At 46.7% G+C, this 17,963-nt stretch overlaps 1 protein-coding gene across 1 annotated transcript in view; it reads right to left on the reverse strand.

Moving 5' to 3' along the window:
* MEI1 (meiotic double-stranded break formation protein 1) overlaps positions 1-16,779 on the reverse strand; it is a 95,890-nt gene extending 79,111 nt beyond the window's left edge. The window contains exons 1-5 of the mRNA XM_003905610.4: positions 16,495-16,779; positions 11,456-11,579; positions 10,353-10,403; positions 4,611-4,684; positions 2,204-2,309 (exon numbers count right to left, since the gene is read on the reverse strand). Coding sequence (XP_003905659.2) covers positions 2,204-2,309; positions 4,611-4,684; positions 10,353-10,403; positions 11,456-11,579; positions 16,495-16,668 — 529 coding nt within the window. The 5' untranslated portion in view covers positions 16,669-16,779. The remainder of the gene's footprint in view (positions 1-2,203; positions 2,310-4,610; positions 4,685-10,352; positions 10,404-11,455; positions 11,580-16,494) is intronic.
* Positions 16,780-17,963: the final 1,184 nt, after the last annotated feature.

A 17,963-nucleotide genomic window follows, 5' to 3' on the forward strand; every position in this document is an offset into this window, starting at 1 on the left:
CTGTTCAGAAAACAACCAAGGAGCCAGGGGAAATTTCACAATGTCAACTGCTATATGAAACTCCAATCTATGATTCCTAATGGGGTAGTAATGGTAAGTCCCTATGATCCCCCACAATAAATGCTTTCTGCATACTTAATCTAAAGGGAAAACCAACTGGGCACAGTGGCTCACACCTGTAATCCCAGCACTTGGGAAGGCCAAGGCGGAAGGATCACCTGAGTTCAGGAGTTCGAAACCAGCCTGGCCAACAAGGCAAGACCCTGCATCTACTAAAAATACAAAAATTAGCCGGGCATGCTGGCAGGCGCCTGTAACCCCAGCTACTTGGGAAGCTGAGGCAGGAGAATCACTGGAACCCATGAGGCAGAGGTGGCAGTGAGCTGAGATCACACCACCGCACTCCAGCCTGGGCAACAGAGCGAGACTCCATTTCAAAAAAAAAAAAAGGAACAAACCCAGGTGCAGTGGTTTATTCCTGTAATCTCAGCACTTTGGGAGGCCAAGGTGGGAGGATCACTTCAGGCCAGCAGTTTGAGACCAACCTGCTCTACCTAGTGAGACCTGGTCTCTAAAAAATAATAATAATTAGGCTGGGCACAGTGCCTCATAGCTGTAACCCCACCACTTTGGGAGGCCAAGGTGGGCAGATCACTTGAAGTCAGGAGTTTGACACCAGTCTGGCCAACATGGCGAAACCCCACTTCTATTAAAAATACAAAAATTAACCTGGCATGGTGGTGGACACCTATAATCCCAGCTACTCGGGAGGCTGAAGCAGGAAAATCACTTGAACCTGGGAGGCAGAGGTTACAGCGAGCCAAGATCATGCCACTGCACTCTAGCCTGGGGAACAGACTCTGTCTTAAAAAATAATAATTATTATTATTATTAATTTTTTAAACAAGGGGAAACCAACTTAAAGAGGTTATTTACCCTTTGGTAAATCCTCTGTGAGGTATTTATTTGCATTTCACTGATAGAAAAAAGTGCTTCTATATTCCAGAATTCCTCCTTCCATCCAAAACGAAGGTTCATAGTAGGTACTTAATTAATGTGTGTTAAAGAATGAACAGGCCGGGCGCGGTGGCTCAAGCCTGTAATCCCAGCACTTTGGGAGACCAAGACGGGCGGATCACGAGGTCAGGAGATCGAGACCATCCTGGCTAACACGGTGAAACCCCATCTCTATTAAGAAATACAAAAAACTAGCCGGGCGAGGTGGCGGGCGCCTGTAGTCCCAGCTACTCGGGAGGCTGAGGCCGGAGAATGGCATGAACCCGGGAGGCGGAGCTTGCAGTGAGCTGAGATCCGGCCACTGCACTCCAGCCTGGGCGACAGAGCGAGACTCCGTCTCAAAAAAAAAAAAAAAAAAAAAAAAAGAATGAACAGAGCCAGGCGTGGTGGCTCACACCTATAATCCCAGCACTTTGGAAGGAAGGCTGAGGCAGGCGAATCACGAGGTCAGGTGATCGAGACCATCCTGGCTAACATGGTGAAACCCCATCTCTACTAAAAATACAAAAAATTAGCCAGGCGTGGTGGCAGGCACCTGTAGTCCCAGCTACACAGGAGGCTGAGGCAGAAGAATGGCGTGAACCCGGGAGGTGGAGCTTGCAGTGAGCCGAGATCACACCACTGCACTCCAGCCTGGGCGACAGAGCAAGACTCGTCTCAGAAAAAAAAGAATGAATGGAAGGCCGGGTGCGGTGGCTCATGCCTGTAATCCCAGCACTTTGGGAGGTTGTGGCTGGTGGATCACCTGAGGTCGGGAGATCGAGACCAGCCTGATCAACATGGAGAAACCCTGTCTGTACTGAGAATACAAAATTAGCCCGGCGTGGTGGCACATGCCTGTAATCCCAGCTACTCGGGAGGCTGAGGCAGGAGAATCGCTTGAACCCAGGAGGTAGAGGTTGCGGTGAGTCGAGATTGCGCCATTGCACTCCAGCCTGGGCAACAAAAGAGAGACTCCGTCTCAAAAAAAAAAAAAAGAATGAATGGAAATAGTCCAAGAATAGAGTCAAGAAAATGACCTTTTTCAAATTGACCAACATACAGTACATTTTGCAGATGGGGAAACTGAAGACTAGAGCAGGAAAGTAATGACTTCCCAGGTGTACAGAGTAAATGGGGTACCCAGATGGCAGTATGATAAAAGCAGGTAAAAGGGTAGTGGCAGCTCCTCCCACAGGTCACTCACCGTGCTCCATTACAAGCTCATCTGCCAGAGCAGGGATGGCATCCACCAACTTGCCAAGAAGGGTCAGGGTGGCCAGGCTGCCTCGCATGGATGGCATGTTACACAGCTACAGAAAGTGAATATGCCCCATTCTGTCAATTAGGATCAGGACAGATCTTCCACCAAAACTCATCTTGCCCTACCCACACCAATGCCTGTATTGCATGTGTCTCTCACCACAGTCAGCAATCAGCTTTTTTAGCTTAGTGTCCAACTTCCCCATTGGACTGCGAACTCCTGGAGGAAAGGGACTGAGTCCTCTCAGAGTCCTCAGTACCTACCTCAGTGCATGTTTGTTAAACTGAATTAACATTTGCATAGTTTGCCCCCATAGAACCAGAAGTTGGAGGACAAAAGTTTGAAATGTCATAAAGACAGAACACTGACTCAATGTGAAAAAAAAATTATTGTTATTATAGTTATTATAGCTACTATTACTAAACATTCTCTGTATACCAGGCACTATGCTTCATGCTTTACAGGGAGAGTCAATAATCCATATTTTACCTTTCCTTTTTTTTTTTGAGACAGAGTCTCGCTGTGTCTCCTAGGCTGGAGTGCAGTGGTGCGATCTCGGCTCACTGCAAGCTCCGCCTCCCGAGTTCATGCCATTCTCCCACCTCAGCCTCCGAGTAGCTGGGACTATAGGCACCCACCACCTCGCCTGGCTAGTTTTTTTTTTTTTTTTAGTAGTAGAGGCGAAGGGGTTTCACCACCATGTTAGCCAGGATGGTCTCGATCTCCTGACCTCGTGATCCACCTGCCTTGGCCTCCCAAAGTACTAGGATTACAGGCTTGAGCCACCGCGCCCGGCCATATATTTTACCTTTTCTATTGACTAGCTAGTCATACCACTTTTAGTAATATTCTTAACTCTGGTGGGAAATAATAATAGTAACAGCTTTATAGGGTTGTTGATACGGCTGAATGAGATATTACATATAAACCGCCTAATACAATGCCTAGCCTATAGAAAGTGCTCAATAAATGTTAAGTGGCATCATCTCATCATAATGATAAGCACTGATATATATAATTATAAATTCAATTTGATATATTAATCACATGTAACATAATTATGATATAACTGAAATATAATTTATAATGAAATGTTGCTCTTGATGGTGGTAACAAGATAAACATTTGTCTTCGTTCTGCAAATTAAATAAAAAGTTATTCTGGGCCGGGCACAGTGGCTCAAGCCTGTAATCCCAGCACTTTGGGAGGCCGAGGTGGGCGGATCACGAGGTCACGAGATCGAGATCATCCTGGCTAACCCGGTGAAACCCCATCTCTACTAAAAAATACAAAAAATTAGCCGGGCGAGGTGGTGGGCGCCTGTAATCCCAGTTACTCAGGAGGCTGAGGCAGGAGAATGGCGTGAACCCAGGGAGGCAGAGCTTGCAGTGAGCTGAGATCCAGCCACTGCACTCCAGTCTGGGTGACGGAGCAAGACTCCATCTCAAAAAAAAAAAAAAAAGTTATTTTGATATTATTCCTCAGTCTTAAATACAACACAAAAGCTGCTCTTTAATTGATTTTTTTTTTTTTTTTTTTTTTTGAGATGGAGTCTTGCTTTGTCACCCAGGCTGGGGTGCAGTGGTGTAATCTCAGCTCACTGCAAACTCTACCTCCTGGGTTCAATCAATTCCCCTGCCTCAGCCTCCCCAGTAGCTGGGATTACAGGCATGCACCACCATGCCCAGCTAATTTTTTTTTTTTTTTGTATTTTTAGTAGAGATGGGGTTTCACCATATTGGCCAGGCTGACCTCGAACTCCTGACCTCAAGTGATCCACCCACCTCAGCCTCCCAAAGTGCTGGGATTATAGGCGTAAGCCATCACACCTGGCTAACTGACTTCTTTGACTACACTGAAGAAAGCAGATTAAATATACCATATCCACTCAATGCTTACCTCAGATAGAAGCAAACGCCTTCAGTACAAAGTAAGCTGATAGAACCAAACACCTTTAGTACTAAGTAATGTATACAATTTAAAATAAAATAAAACCACCAAACCGAGACATAGAGAACATATTTCCTTGATAAATTCATCAAGGAAATCTGTATTATAATCAGGAAGTCACAGAAAATGGACCATGGGATGATTATGCCAGAAAGATGGCACTTCACTGCATGGAGGTAACATTTGGGAGACTGAAAGGGGAAAGAAGAAAGCTGTAAAGAACACTAGAGCAGGATCAGTGGACCCAGGCCTTAGCTCTGACTCTGCCACCAACTCGGTAACCTCAGGAAAGTTCCTTTTCCTCCCTGGACTTCAAGCTCTCATTTGTTCAAAGAAGGGTTGACCCAGCTCTGACATCTGAGGATTCTGAGACCTCAAGAACCCATAGCTATTTACTGACCTCTTTGTGGCACTCATCCAGCAGGCAACGGGTGGTCTGCTCCAGCTTCAGCTGCGTTGTGAGCTGAATAATGACTGAACAGACACAATAGTATTACTAATCAGGAGGCACCCCCAACCCAGACTCCACCTTCCGTGGCCCTTCTACTCAGTCAGTGCAGGTAGTAATTTGCATGGGCTAATTGGAATTATTCTTTTCTATTTCTTCCATTTAATTATGTGTGCACAGGCTGGGCACGGTGGCTCACACCTGTAATCCCAGCACTTTGGGAGGCTGAGGCAGCCGCATCACCTGAGATCAGGAGTTCGAGACCAGCCTGACCAACATGGAGAAATCCTGTCTCTACTAGAAATACGAAATTAGCCGGGCATGGAGGCGCATGCCTGTAATCCCAGCTACTCAGGAGGCTGAGGCAGGAGAATTGCTTGAATCTGGGAGGTGGAGGTTGCAGTGGGCTGAGATTGTGCCATTGCACTCCAGCATGGGCAACAAGAGAAAACTCCGCCTCAAAAAAAAAAAAAAAAAAAAAAACAACTGTGTGCACGTCCAAACTAAAGGAGTTCTGGTTTCTTTGTTTTTTGTTTTTTTCTTTTGATTTTGTTTTTGTTTTGTTTAGAGACAGGGTCATCCGGGCTAAAGTGCAGTGGTGTGATCATAGCTCACTGCAGCCTTCAACTCTTGGGCTCAAGCAATCCTCCCACTCAGCCTCTTGAGTAGCTGGGACTACAGGTACATGCCACCACGCCTGGCTAATTTTTTCATTTTTTTTTTAAGAGACAGAGTCTTGCTATGCTTTCCAGGGTAATCTCACATGCTTGGGCTTCAGCAATCCTCCTGCCTGTCTCCCAAAGTGCTGGGATTATAGGTGTGAGTCACCATGCCTGGCCTTCTTTGTTTTGTATCAGTGGTTCTCAACTCAGGCTGCACATTAGACTCACCTAGGAAGCTTTAAAAAAATACTAATGCCCGACCGGGCACGGTGGTTCACACCTGTAATCCCAGCACTTTGAAAGGCCCCATCTCTACTAAAAATACAAAAAAATTAGCCAGGTATGGTGGCGGGCGCCTGTAGTCCCAGCTACTCGGGAGGCTGAGGCAAGAGAATGGTGTAACCCGGGAGGCGGAGCTTGTAGTGAGCCGAGATCGCGCCACTGCACTCCAACTTGGGTGACACAGCAAGACTCCGTCTCAAAAAAAAAAAAAAAATTAATGCCCAAGTCCCACCCCAGGCCAACTGAATGTCTAAGGGAAAAGCCCAATATATTGTTTAATGTGAAAATACATATATATATTGCTCCACATAAATATATTTCTATTTAAATATACTTAAATATATTTAAATATGTTTTATACTTTAAAATAGTTTTCTAAATATAAAATTCTAGTGTATTTCTAAAGTTCTCCAGGTAAGTCTATTGTGAAGCCAGGTTTGAAAACTGCTTTTTTTTTTTTTTTTGAGACGGAGTCTTGCTCTGTCGCCCAAGCTGGAGTGCAGCAGTGGCCGGATCTCAGCTCACTGCAAGCTCCGCCTCCCGGGTTTACACCATTCTCCTGCCTCAGCCTCCCGAGTAGCTGGGACTACAGGTGCCCGCCACTGCGCCCGGCTAATTTTTTGTATTTTTTAGTAGAGACGGGGTTTCACCATGTTAGCCAGGATGGTCACAATCTTCTGACCTCGTGATCCGCCCGCCTCGGCCTCCCAAAGTGCTGGGATTACAGGCTTGAGCCACCACTCCTGGCCTTTTTTTTTTTTTTTTTTTTTTTTTTGAGACGATCTCGGTCTGTCGCCCAGGCTGGAGTGCAGTGGCGAGACCTCAGCTCACTGCAAACTCCGCCTCCTGGGTTCACGCCATTCTCCTGCCTCAGCCTCCCGAGTAGCTGGGACTACAGGCACCCGCCACCACGCCCAGCTAATTTTTTGTATTTTTTAGTAGAGACGGGGTTTCACCGTGTTCGCCAGGATGGTCTCGATATCCTGACCTCGTGATCTGCCCGTCTCAGCCTCCCAAAGTGCTGGGATTACAGGCTTGAGCCACGGCGCCCGGCCAACAAATTCATTTTTATGTCCTCTTCTCCCTTTCCACCTTTCAGCATAGACTTAACTCCCTTAAGACCCAGACATCTGTTGGGACCTGACCCCTAGTCATTGGCTACCAGTGTGTCAGACAATCTGGACTTTCCAGTGATGCCACTGAGATGGCACCTGTCAAAAGAGCAGTGGCTCCATTTTTAGATTGTGGATCTTCAGATAAATTCTGCCATTTTCATTTCACTTCCTGAAAGCCAGGGTTGGCTTGTGAAAAGTTGTTAAACAACATGTTAAATGTGAAATGTCAACCCTCACTCTAAACTTTCCCTGTTCAAAGCATCAGATGAAGACTTCATTGGGTTTTATAGTGGCTTTCTGATTTTTGGTAGTCCATTGAAGAAGGGAGTTTGAAAGTTGTTGTATACTGTTAATGACTGTCTGCCCATGTCCTGCCTGAAATACCATGGCTGTTTATGGAAAGTATCTTTAATAAAGCTGGATACAGTTTGGCTTGGGGAAAAAAAAAACATTCAGAGCTTTCAGGAATGAAGGTGTGAGACACCCTATCAGGTAAAAACCCTGACCAGTTGAGACCCTGGTTGAGGGCAAAGGATACATAGAACAAACCCATTAAGAAGGAAATGATAAATATCAACTATATCCTTGTGACCAGTTATGAAAATGAAGCTTGTAATATATTTCTGTATATTAACTATTTTCTTCTCTCTCCTTTTTTCCTTTCTGTTTGAACAAGTTTTGGTGGAGGTTAGCTTTAAAATTTAGTCTTTAGGTAACAGAATATTCATATAGGACTGTGATTGAATTTAAAAATAAATTACCAACCCCCTTATGTTGTGGACAAATTGACAATGGCTTAGTCTGTATGAAGTATATGAATGAAGGGCAGTTACATCTTGTTAGGTAAAAACCAAGTTGTTTTTGTTCTATGGGAGTTCAAATATGTGGAGAAGGGTATCTGGACACCAAGTAGCCAAAGGAATGGACCAAACCAGTTATTACACTATTGTCTTTGAGCTCCAAAACCCACCCTCTACTTTGCCTTAGAATACTAAGACTAGACTCTGCAGATCACATTTTTGCTTTGCTAGCTGAACTCCATTAAGTTCTGCCAATAATGAGCACTAGAAAGAGATGGTGAGGCTGTAGGAAGAAGGGAGTTGCCCTTCCTCTTAATTTCCTATGGGTTTCCTGTCTGTTTCCCATTCATATAAGTCTTCCCATTCATATAAGTATCTCCTTAACCCTTTTTTTTTTTTAAGAGACAATCTTGCTATGTTGCCCATGTTGGACTTGAACTCCTAAGTTCAAGTGATCCTCTCAACTCAATCTCCTGAGTAGCCAGGACTACAGACCTACACAATTAAGGTGCCTGGCACCTTAGCACTTCTTTATCCTGGCAGTGGCAGTGCCACTCTATGACAGCAGCTGAATCCAGCCTGCAGTTTTTCCAGAACCAGCTTTATTGCATCTCTCCTCCTCCAGAGACAACAGTATTATCTAGTCAGTGCCACTCAGAGGTCTGAGTTTCATTAAGTAGGCCCTTCCTCAAAACTTCTAAGTTTTAACCATTTCAGCCTCTTTCCTTTGTTTCCCCAGCCCCAGTGGGGGAGTTGTTTTCTATAATTGCTATCTCCATGAAAATTTGGTGGTTCTCTTTTTCTTCAGTTACCTACTTAACCAACATTATTTTTTCAATTGAAATGGGGTCTCACTGTATCACCCCAGGCTGGAGTGCAGTGGTGCAATCTCAGCTCACTGCAACCTCCACCTCCCGGGTTCAAGTGATTCTCCTGCCTCAGCCTCCCAAGTAGCTGGGATTACAGGTGCCCACCACCATGCCTGGCCTTTTTTTTTTTTTTTTTTTTTTTTTAATTTTTGGTAGAGATGGGGTTTCACCATGTTGGCCAGGCTGGTCTCGAACTCCTGCCTTCCAGTGATCCACTGGCCTAAGCTTCCCGAAGTGCTGGGATTACGGGCATGAGCCACTGCACCCAGCCTACTTAACCATTCTTTAAAGATTTTCTATTCAAATAATTGGTGTAGCTTCTATTTCCTGACTGGATCCTAACTAGTACAATTCCCACTCTCTCTGCAAGAATCCTCGCTTACCAGGGCTCTTACCTTCTTTCTCTACAAACCCTTTATAGGTAAACCCATGCACTTCGACAATTTTTGTTTTGTTTTTTTTTTTTTTTAGAGAAGGGGGTCTCACTTTGTCATCCAGGCTAGAGTGCAGTGGGCCAATCGTAGCTCACTGTCACCTCAAACTCCTGGACTCAAGGGATCCTCCCACCTCAGCCTCTCAAGTAGCTGGGACTACAGGCCTGTGGTAACACGCTCTGTCCACTTCAACAGTTTTAACCACCACCTGTGTGCATACAACTTTCAACGAACCAATATGAGATGTAATAAAAAAGAGTTTTGTATGTGCCTTCGTAACATCACTCATCAACTCTAGTTATTTACCTGTCAGTCAATCTCTTCTCCAGATTGTAAGCTCCTAGAAGACAGGGACCATGTCTTATCTATCTATGTATCTGTAGTGCCTGATCCAGTATCTAGCACAGAGTAGATACCCAAGGAAAAAATGTAAGGCCAGGAATGGTGACTCACGCCTATAATCCCAGCAATTTGGGAGGCCAAGGCGGGAGGACAGTTTGAGAATAGCCGTTTGAGATCAGCCTGGTCAATATGGTAAGTCCCCGTCTCAACGAAAATAAATTTTTTTAGCCAGTCATGGTAGTGCACACCTGTAGTCCCAGCTACTTGGGAGGCTGAGGCGGGAAGATTGCTTGAACTCAGGAGTTCAAGACTGCAGTCAGCTATGATTGTACCACTGCACTCCAGCCTGGGCGACAGAATGAGGCCCTGTCTCAACAGAAAAAAAAAAAAAGATAGAAAAAGAAAAAGAGAGAAAGAAAGAAAGAAATATTGGGCCGGGTGCAGTGGCTCACACCTGTAATCCCAGCACTTGAGGCTGAGGCAGGCAGATCACCTGAGTCTGGGAGCTCGAGACCAGCCTGGCCAGCATGATGAAACTCTGTCTCTACTCAAAATACAAAAATTAGCTGGGCGTGGTGGCAGATGCCTGTAATCCCAGCTACTCGGGAAGCTGAGACAGGAGAATTGCTTGAACCTGCGAGGCAGAGGTTGCAGTGAGCTGAGATCACATCCCTGCACTCCAGCCTGGGCAACAGAGCAAGACTCCATCTAAAAAAAAAAAAAAAAAGTAAAAAACAAATATTGAGGCTGGGCACTGTGGCTCACACTTGTAATCCCAGCACTTTGGGAGGCCGAGGCAGGCAGATCACGAGGTCAGGAGATTGAGACCATCCTGGCTAACACAGTGAAACCCTGTCTCTACTTAAAAAAAAAAAACAAAAAATTAGCTGGGCATGGTGGCAGGGGCTGTAGTCCTAGCTACTTGGGAGGCTGAGGCAGGAGAATGGCGTGAACCCGGGAGGCGGAGTTTGCAGTGAGCTGAGATCAGGCCACTGCACTCCAGCCTGGGCGACAGAGACTCTGTCTCAGAAAAAAAAGAAAAAACAACAACAACAAAGAAACAAATGTTGAATTAGTGATTGAAAACTAATGGAGTTCCTCTTAATTTCACCAAGGTCTCAGGTAACCAGAGCTGCAATTCAGACTAATACTTTCATCTTCAAGTGCTAGATACAATGGTTTCAACTTACCTTCAATACAGAGGTCTGTCACACTCCCATCTTCCACGCTGTGTAACAGTCCTTGGAGCAGAGGGAGGTAAGAAAGGGGTGGTTAGGCAGGGCACGGTGGCACATACCTGTATCCCAGCAATTTGGGAGGCCAAGGTGGCAGATTACCTGAGGTCAGGAGTTCAACAAAAGCCTGACCAATACGGCGAAACCCCGTTTCTACTAAAAATACAAAAATTAGCCAGGAGTAGTGGCCTGTGCCTATAGTCCCAGCTACTCGGGAGGCTGAGGTAGGAGAATTGCTTGAACCCAGGAGGCAGAGATTCCAGTGAACTGAGCCTGGGCAACAGAGCGAGACTGTCTCAAAAAAAAAAAAAAAAAAAAAAAGGAGTGGTTAACAGTTCTCTTCAAAGAGAAATAGACCCATGCAGGCACACTGTAATTTGTAAGTCTAAAAGCAGCTATAAACAATGTTTCAACTAAATTCTACTCTCAGCACCAAACACTTTGACTTTCAATGACCTGCCCAGGCTTTAAAAAGATAATTGGCCAGGCTGGACTTTAGAGTCCTATACTGGACTCTTTGAAGATTTTTTTTTGAGATGGAGTCTTGCTCTGTCGCCCAGATGAGTGCAGTGGCACGAACTAGTCTCACTGCAACCTCCGCCTCCAGGGTTCAAGCAATTCTCATGCCTCAGCCTCCTGAGTAGCTGGGACTACAGCCACATGCCACCACATGGAGCTAATTTTTGTATTTTTAGTAGAGACAGGGGTTTTACCATGTTGACCAGGCTGGTCTCTAACTCCTGACCTCAAGTGATCTACCCGCCTCAGCCTCCCAAAGTGTTGGGACTACAGGCATGAGCCACCATGCCTGGCCAACATTTCCCATTTTCATCTTACTTTTACTAACTTCTTGGCTCTAGTAAAGTCAGTTACTGTAAAATGCATCTTGGATCTTAGAAAAGGGGCCATTTCCACATCATTATGACAAAACAATTTGCTAATAAAGTTTTACAATACAAAAAATCTAAATCATCTAGGATCATTTTTCCAAGACCTCCAAAAGCAGATATACATACTATACATTCAAAACTCATATCAAATTTCCCTCCTAATCTTACCAAAAAGCATGCTTATGAAGCGGATGCAGACTCTCTGATCCTGAGACACCAGTTGCGTGACCAGGGAGGTGTGTCTCACGAGGGCATCTTGGAAGCAAGACAACATGTGCTTCTTGCGCAACAACTTGAAGCAAATGAAGAAAAATATTCAATAGTAACCAAATCTTGGCTATTCTGAATCCAACAACCATAATTTGCAAATACAATTACAGGATGATACCGGAGAGATCATTTAAACTATGGCGAGACCCATACTCCTTCAAGGGAGGTTGGAAAAGGGTATCATTTACACAGAGGAATCCATGTGTTCATACAGAAGATTATACATGAGCTAAGGTTCCTAATGCCCTACATTTACATAGCAATTTATTTTTCACAAATCACTTTCGTCCACCAGCTCATTTAAGCCTAACATGTTGGTGAAGAAAGCAAAAATAGGCCAGGCGCAGTGGCTCACGCCTGTAATCCCAGCACTTTGGAAGGCCAAGAAAGGCGGATCACGAGGTCAGGAGATCAAGACCATCCTGGCTAACACAGTGAAACCCCATCTCTACTGAAAATACAAAAAAAATTAGCCGGTGTGGTGGCGGGCGCTTGTAGTCCCAGCTACTCAGGAGACTGAGTCAGGAGAATGGCGTGAACCCAGGAGGCGGAGCTTGCAGTAAGCCGAGACTGCGCCACCACACTCCAGTCTGTGCGACAGAGCGAGACTCCATCTCAAAAAAAAAAAAAAAAAAAAAGCAAGCAAGCAAAAATAGAGGCTGGATGCAGTGATTCACACCTGTAATCTCAGCACCTTAGGAGGCCAAGGTAGGCGGATCATGAGGTCAAAAGTTCGAGACCAGCCCGGCGAACATGGTGAAACCCCATCTCAACTAAAAATAAAAAAATTACCCGGGCATGGTGGCAGGTGCCTGTAATCCCAGGGAGGCGGAGGTTGCAGTGAGCCGAGATAGCGCCATTGCACTCCAGCCTGGAGGACAAGAGTGAGACTTCGTCTCAAAAAAAAGGAAAGAAAAGTGTGGCTTTTCTTTTTTTTTTTTTTTTTGAGGCAGAGTTTTGCTCTTTTTGCCCAGGCTGGAGTGCAATGGCGCGATCTCGGCTCACCGCAACCTCCGCCTCCCGGGTTCAAGCGATTCTCCTGCCTCAGCCTCCCGAGTAGCTGGGATTACAGGCATGTGAAGTGTGGCTTTTCAAAGGCCGGGCATGGTGGCTTAGGCCTGTAATCCCAACATTTTGGGAGGCCGAGGTGGGCGGATCACCTAAGGTTGGGAGTTCAAAACCAGCCTGACCAACGTGGAGAAACCTGATCTCTACTAAAAGTACAAAATTAGCCGGGCGTGGTGGCGTATGCCTATACCCCCAACTAATTGGGAGGCTGAGGCAGGAGAATCGCTTGAATCCAGGAGGGGAGGTTGTGGTGAGCAAAGATCGCGCACCACTGCACTCCAGCCTGGACAACAAGAGCAAAACTCCATCTAAAAAAAAAAAGAAAGAAAGAAAGAAAAAGAAAAGTGTGTTCAAGCCAGGTGCGGTGGCTCACACCTGTAATCCCAGCACTTTGGGAGGCCAAGGTGGGTGGCTCACCTGAGGTCAGGCATTCAAGACCAGCCTGGCCAACATGGTGAAACCTCTTCTCTACTAAAAATACAAAAATTAGCTGTGCGTGGTGGCAGGCGCCTATAATCCCAGCTACTCAGGAGGCTGAGGCAGAAGAATCGCTTGAACCCGGGAGGCGGAGGTTGCAGTGATCCAAGATTGCGCCATCGCACTCCAGCCTGGGCAACAAGAGTGAAACTCCATCTCAAAAGAAAAGTGTGCTCAATAAAAGGTAGAAGTTGCATCTCTTATTGCTTCTCATCTGTGCTACTGTAAGGCTCCTGTTTTTCCTTCACCAATTCATCCTACATAATAGATTAAGGTAGTGATCTATGAGCTACTCAAAAAATCCTAACAACTCCCCTTCATCTGACAGATTATGTTCAAGCTCCTTAGCTGGGTTTCAAACTCTTCAAATAACTGTCCTCAACCTGTCTCTCCAATCTCATCTCTTTCAATTTCCCTTCAAACACTCTGATTATCCCCAAAACCCATCCTTATAATACCTACCTCCTGGGATAATCAGCCTCCCACTTCCTCTGGTCCAAATCTCACCCATCTTCTTAAACCTAATTTGAATGCTTCCTCCTGTAAGAACTCTTTCCTAATTCCTCTCCTTACCCTGAACAGCACTTGACCACAAACATGTTCATTCTTCTAAGTTCCAAATAACATGTTATCTTATTTTCTCCCCGCTGCACTGTCTTACTCATCTCTGATTTACTGTCCAAGAAAAGCAGCCTCAGAATTTCCATCCTTAATGAAAATTCAGAGGTTATTAGCTAGTTTCCGAGTTCCCAGAGCACAGTGTGGGGATTCCTAAGGGTGCCTAAAACACTTTCCAGGGGTCCACAATAACAAACATATTTTCATATAATATTAAAATGTTCTTAGTCTTTCTCATTTTTTTTCCACGTTGGCCAGGCTGCTCTTGACTCCTGGCCTCGTGATCCAACCACCTCGGCCTCCCAAAGTGCTGGGATTACAGGTGTGAGTCACTGGACCTGGCCCAGTCTTTCTCATTCTTATTCTCCCACGAGTGTACAGTGGAGTTTTTGAGACTACATGACATGACATCACAACAGACTGAATTCAGAAATAGATAAAAATCCAGCTGTTTGGCTGGGTGTGGTGGCTCACATCAGTAATCCCAGCACTTTGGGAGGTCGAGGCAGGCAGATCACCTGAGGTTGCGAGTTCAAGACCAATCTGACCAACATGGAGAAACCCAATCTCTACTAAAAATACAAAATTAGCCAGGTGTGGTGGCGCATGCCTGTAATCCCAGCTACTTGGGAGGCTGAGGCATGAGAATCGCTTGAACCTGGGAGGCAGAAGTTGCAGTGAGGCAAGATCGCACTATTGCACTCCAGCCTGGGCAACAAGAGTGAAACTCCATCTCAAAAAAATAAGTAAGTAAATAAATATATCCAGCTGTGTTTAAGAGAGACAGGGTCTTGCTCTTGTCCAAGAAGGTATGCCGTGACTTGATCATCGCTCAATGCAGTCTTGAACTCCTGGGCTCCAGTGATCCTTCCACCTCTGCCTCCCAAAGCAGTGGGATTACAGGCCTGAGCCACTGTGCCTGGCCAACCTGTCTTCAATTAAAGCAACTTGCAAAAATGTAAAACAAAGCCACTCCTGTCACTATCTTTCTTGTTTTGAGAAAATACAGTTTTTTACTTTTTTAAAAATTACTAATGCCACAGGACCGTACACTTAAAAAGATCTAAAAACAAACTGTATGTTATCTATATTTTGCCACGATAAAAAATTACTTATGGGCCAGGCACAGTGGCTCATACCTGTAATCCCAGCACTTTGGGAGGCCAAGGCGAGGGGATCACTGCTTGAGTCCAGGAGTTTTGAGACCAGCCTGGGCAACATAGTGAGACCCAGTCTCAAAAAACAATAAAAAGTTACCTGGAAATGGTGGTGCACACCTGTAGTCTCAGCTACTTATAAGGCCGAGGTAGGAGGATCGCTTGAGCCCAGGACATCAAGGCTGCAGTGAGCTATGATCACACCACTGCACTCCAGCCTGGGCAACAGGGCAAAACCCTGTCTCGGAAAAAAAAAAAAAAAAACCCACAAAATTTGTTAATATATAATGAATGCGCTATTCCTTCTAAATAAATAAAACTTTAAATTTTGTTTTTATGTCTAATACAGTAAATATCAATGGACAGACCAAGTGTGGTGGCTCACGCCTGTAATCCCAGCAGTTTGGGAGGCTTAGGTGGGCAGATCACAAGGTCAGGAGTTCAAAACCAACCTGGCCAACATGGTGAAACCCCATCTCTACTAAAAATACAAAACCTAGCTGGGCATGGAGGCACATGCCTGTAATCCCAGCTACTCAGGAGGCTGGAGCAAGAGAATTGCTTGAACCTGGGAGGTGGAGGTTGCAGTGAGGGGAGATCACACCACTGCACTCCAACCTGGGTGACAGAGTGAGACTCCATCTCAAAAAAAAAAAAAAAAAAAAGTCTAAAAAAAAAAAATCACTGGATATAACCCACATAAACAAAAGCTCTTTGGGGTCAACAGTTTGTAAAGGTGTGAAGGTATCCTGAGATAAAATTATCAAAATCAGCCAGGCACAGTGGCTCATGCCTGTAATCCCAGCACTTTGGGAGGCCGAGGCGGGTGGATCACCTGAGGTCGGGAGTTCAAGACCAGCCTAAGATGGGGAAACCCCTTATCTACTAAAAATACAAAATTAGCCAGGTGTAGTAACGCATGCCTGTAATCCCAGTACTTGGGAGGCTGAGGCAGGAGAATCGCTTGAACCCGGGAGGCCGAGGTTGCAGTGAGCAGAGATGGCGCCACTGCACTCCAGCCTGGGCTATAGAGTGAAACTCCATCTCAAGACAAACAAACAAAACAACTTCATTGCAAACACGGGTAGCCGTTCACCCCACTTCTGCCCGGCTGTAACCTGTCACTCCTGTCCCCTCGGAGCCCAGACGGCCCCTCCTCCGATTCACACCCCGACAGCTTAAGAGAATGAGGAGCAGCCGTCGCGCGCGCGCCTGGCCCGCAGGTGAGCGGGGGCTGAAATGGCGGGAGCCTGAGCTAAGGCCGAATCCCCAGGAAATGGAGGCAGGGGCAGCAAAGGGAAGGAGCCAGAAGGCAGAAGGTGGGAAGGCGTGTCCCTGAGGCTGGGTGAGGTTCTGGGGGATCCGGATTCCCGCCCTTTCAGGCGCAGAGCCGGGTGGGCGGGGCTCCCCCGGGGCCAGCAGACCCGCCTGGGGCTGAGGCGCCCGCGAAGCCACTGCGGCTGGGTCCCGGATGGGCTGACTGAGAGGAGAGTGAAGACAGCGCGGGGGCTCGGTTTCGCGTCGGGTTCACCAGAGCGGGTCTGGCGAGGGCCCGGCGGCGTTTGCTGAGGGAAATGCCCAAACCCAGGTCTTCCGAAGGAAAGGCTCCATCCGCACCGACACGCCGGGCTCCGGCAGCAGCTCCAGCGCGCAGGCCAGGCACAGGCAGGGGGTCACGGGCAGCAGCCAGCGCGAGTCGTGCCGGTAATGGACCCTCTGGAAGAGCAGCGCCGCCTCTTCCTCCCTCCTGGGCCCGGGAGTGCCCACCGTCGCCGCCTCCCTCACAGCCATCTCCTCGCCTGCGCTCAACTGAGGCGGCACTTTTTCCCGCGCAGACTGCACGCATGCGCACTTGGAGGACAGACCTGCGTCGGTGTGGAGTGCGCCTGCACGGACCCAGGGCGCTGCAGTGTCGGGCAAGCAGCTCCTGAGGGCGAGTGGTGGACACAAGGGCTCTGGATCGTGTCTAAGCCAAAAGCAGTTTGTGCTTAGAACCCTGCATGAATGCCTTTACCACACCCAAAGTTGAAAAGCAATTATAAAGTAGGGGACATTTGTCTTGAAAAAGGAAGGAAAGGAAGCTATTTCTACTATTTTTTATTTATTTATTTATTTATTTTATTTTATTTTTTTGAGACGGAGTCACGCTCTTTCGCCCAGGCTGGAGTGCAGTGGCCGGATCTCAGCTCACTGCACGCTCTGCCTTCCGGGTTTACGCCATTCTCCTGCCTCAGCCTCCCGAGTAGCTTGGGACTACAGGCACCCGCCACCGGGCCTGGCTAGTTTTTTGTATTTTTTTTTTTTTTTAGTAGAGACGGGGTTTCACCATGTTAGCCAGGATGGTGTCGATCTCCTGACCTCGGGATCCACCCGTCTCAGCCTCCCAAAGTGCTGGGATTACAGGCTTGAGCCACCGCGCCCGGCCTATTTCTACTATTTTTTAAAAGTGAAGGCCCAGCAGCGGTGGCTCACGCCTGTAATCCCAGCACTTTAGGAAGCCGAGTCGGGCAGATCACGAGGTCAGGAGCTCAAGACCATGTCTCCCAACATGGTGAAACCCCATCTATACTAAAATACAAAAAATTAGCTGGGTGTGGTGGCATGGGCCTGTAATCCCAGCTACTTGGGAGGCTGAGGCGGAGAATTGCTTGAACCTGGGAGGCAGAGGTTTCAGTGAGCTGAGATTGCGCCATTGCACTCCAGCCTGGGCCACAGAGGAAGACTCCAGAAAAAAAAAAAAAAGGGAAAATAAGTGATCTCAAGGATTTGTATCTAAAAGCAATTAGAGGCTGAGTATGATGGCTCATGCCTGTAATCACAGCACTTTGGGAGGCCAAGGTGGGCAGATCACCTAAGGTCAGGAGTTTGAGACCAGCCTGGTCAACAAGGCAGAACCCCTGTCTCTACTAAAAATAGAAAATTTAGCCGGTGGTGGGCATCTGTAATCCCAGCTACTCAGGAGGCTGAGGCAGGAGAATCACTTGAACCTGGGAGGTGGAGGTTGCAGTGAGCCTAGATCACTCCAGCCTGGGTGACAGAGGAAGACTCCATCTCAAATAAATCAGAAGCTTGAGACCAAAAACTAA

The sequence above is a fragment of the Papio anubis genome, chromosome 16 (assembly GCF_008728515.1).
Source record: "Papio anubis isolate 15944 chromosome 16, Panubis1.0, whole genome shotgun sequence".
In the NCBI taxonomy this organism is placed as follows: Eukaryota; Metazoa; Chordata; class Mammalia; order Primates; family Cercopithecidae; genus Papio; species Papio anubis.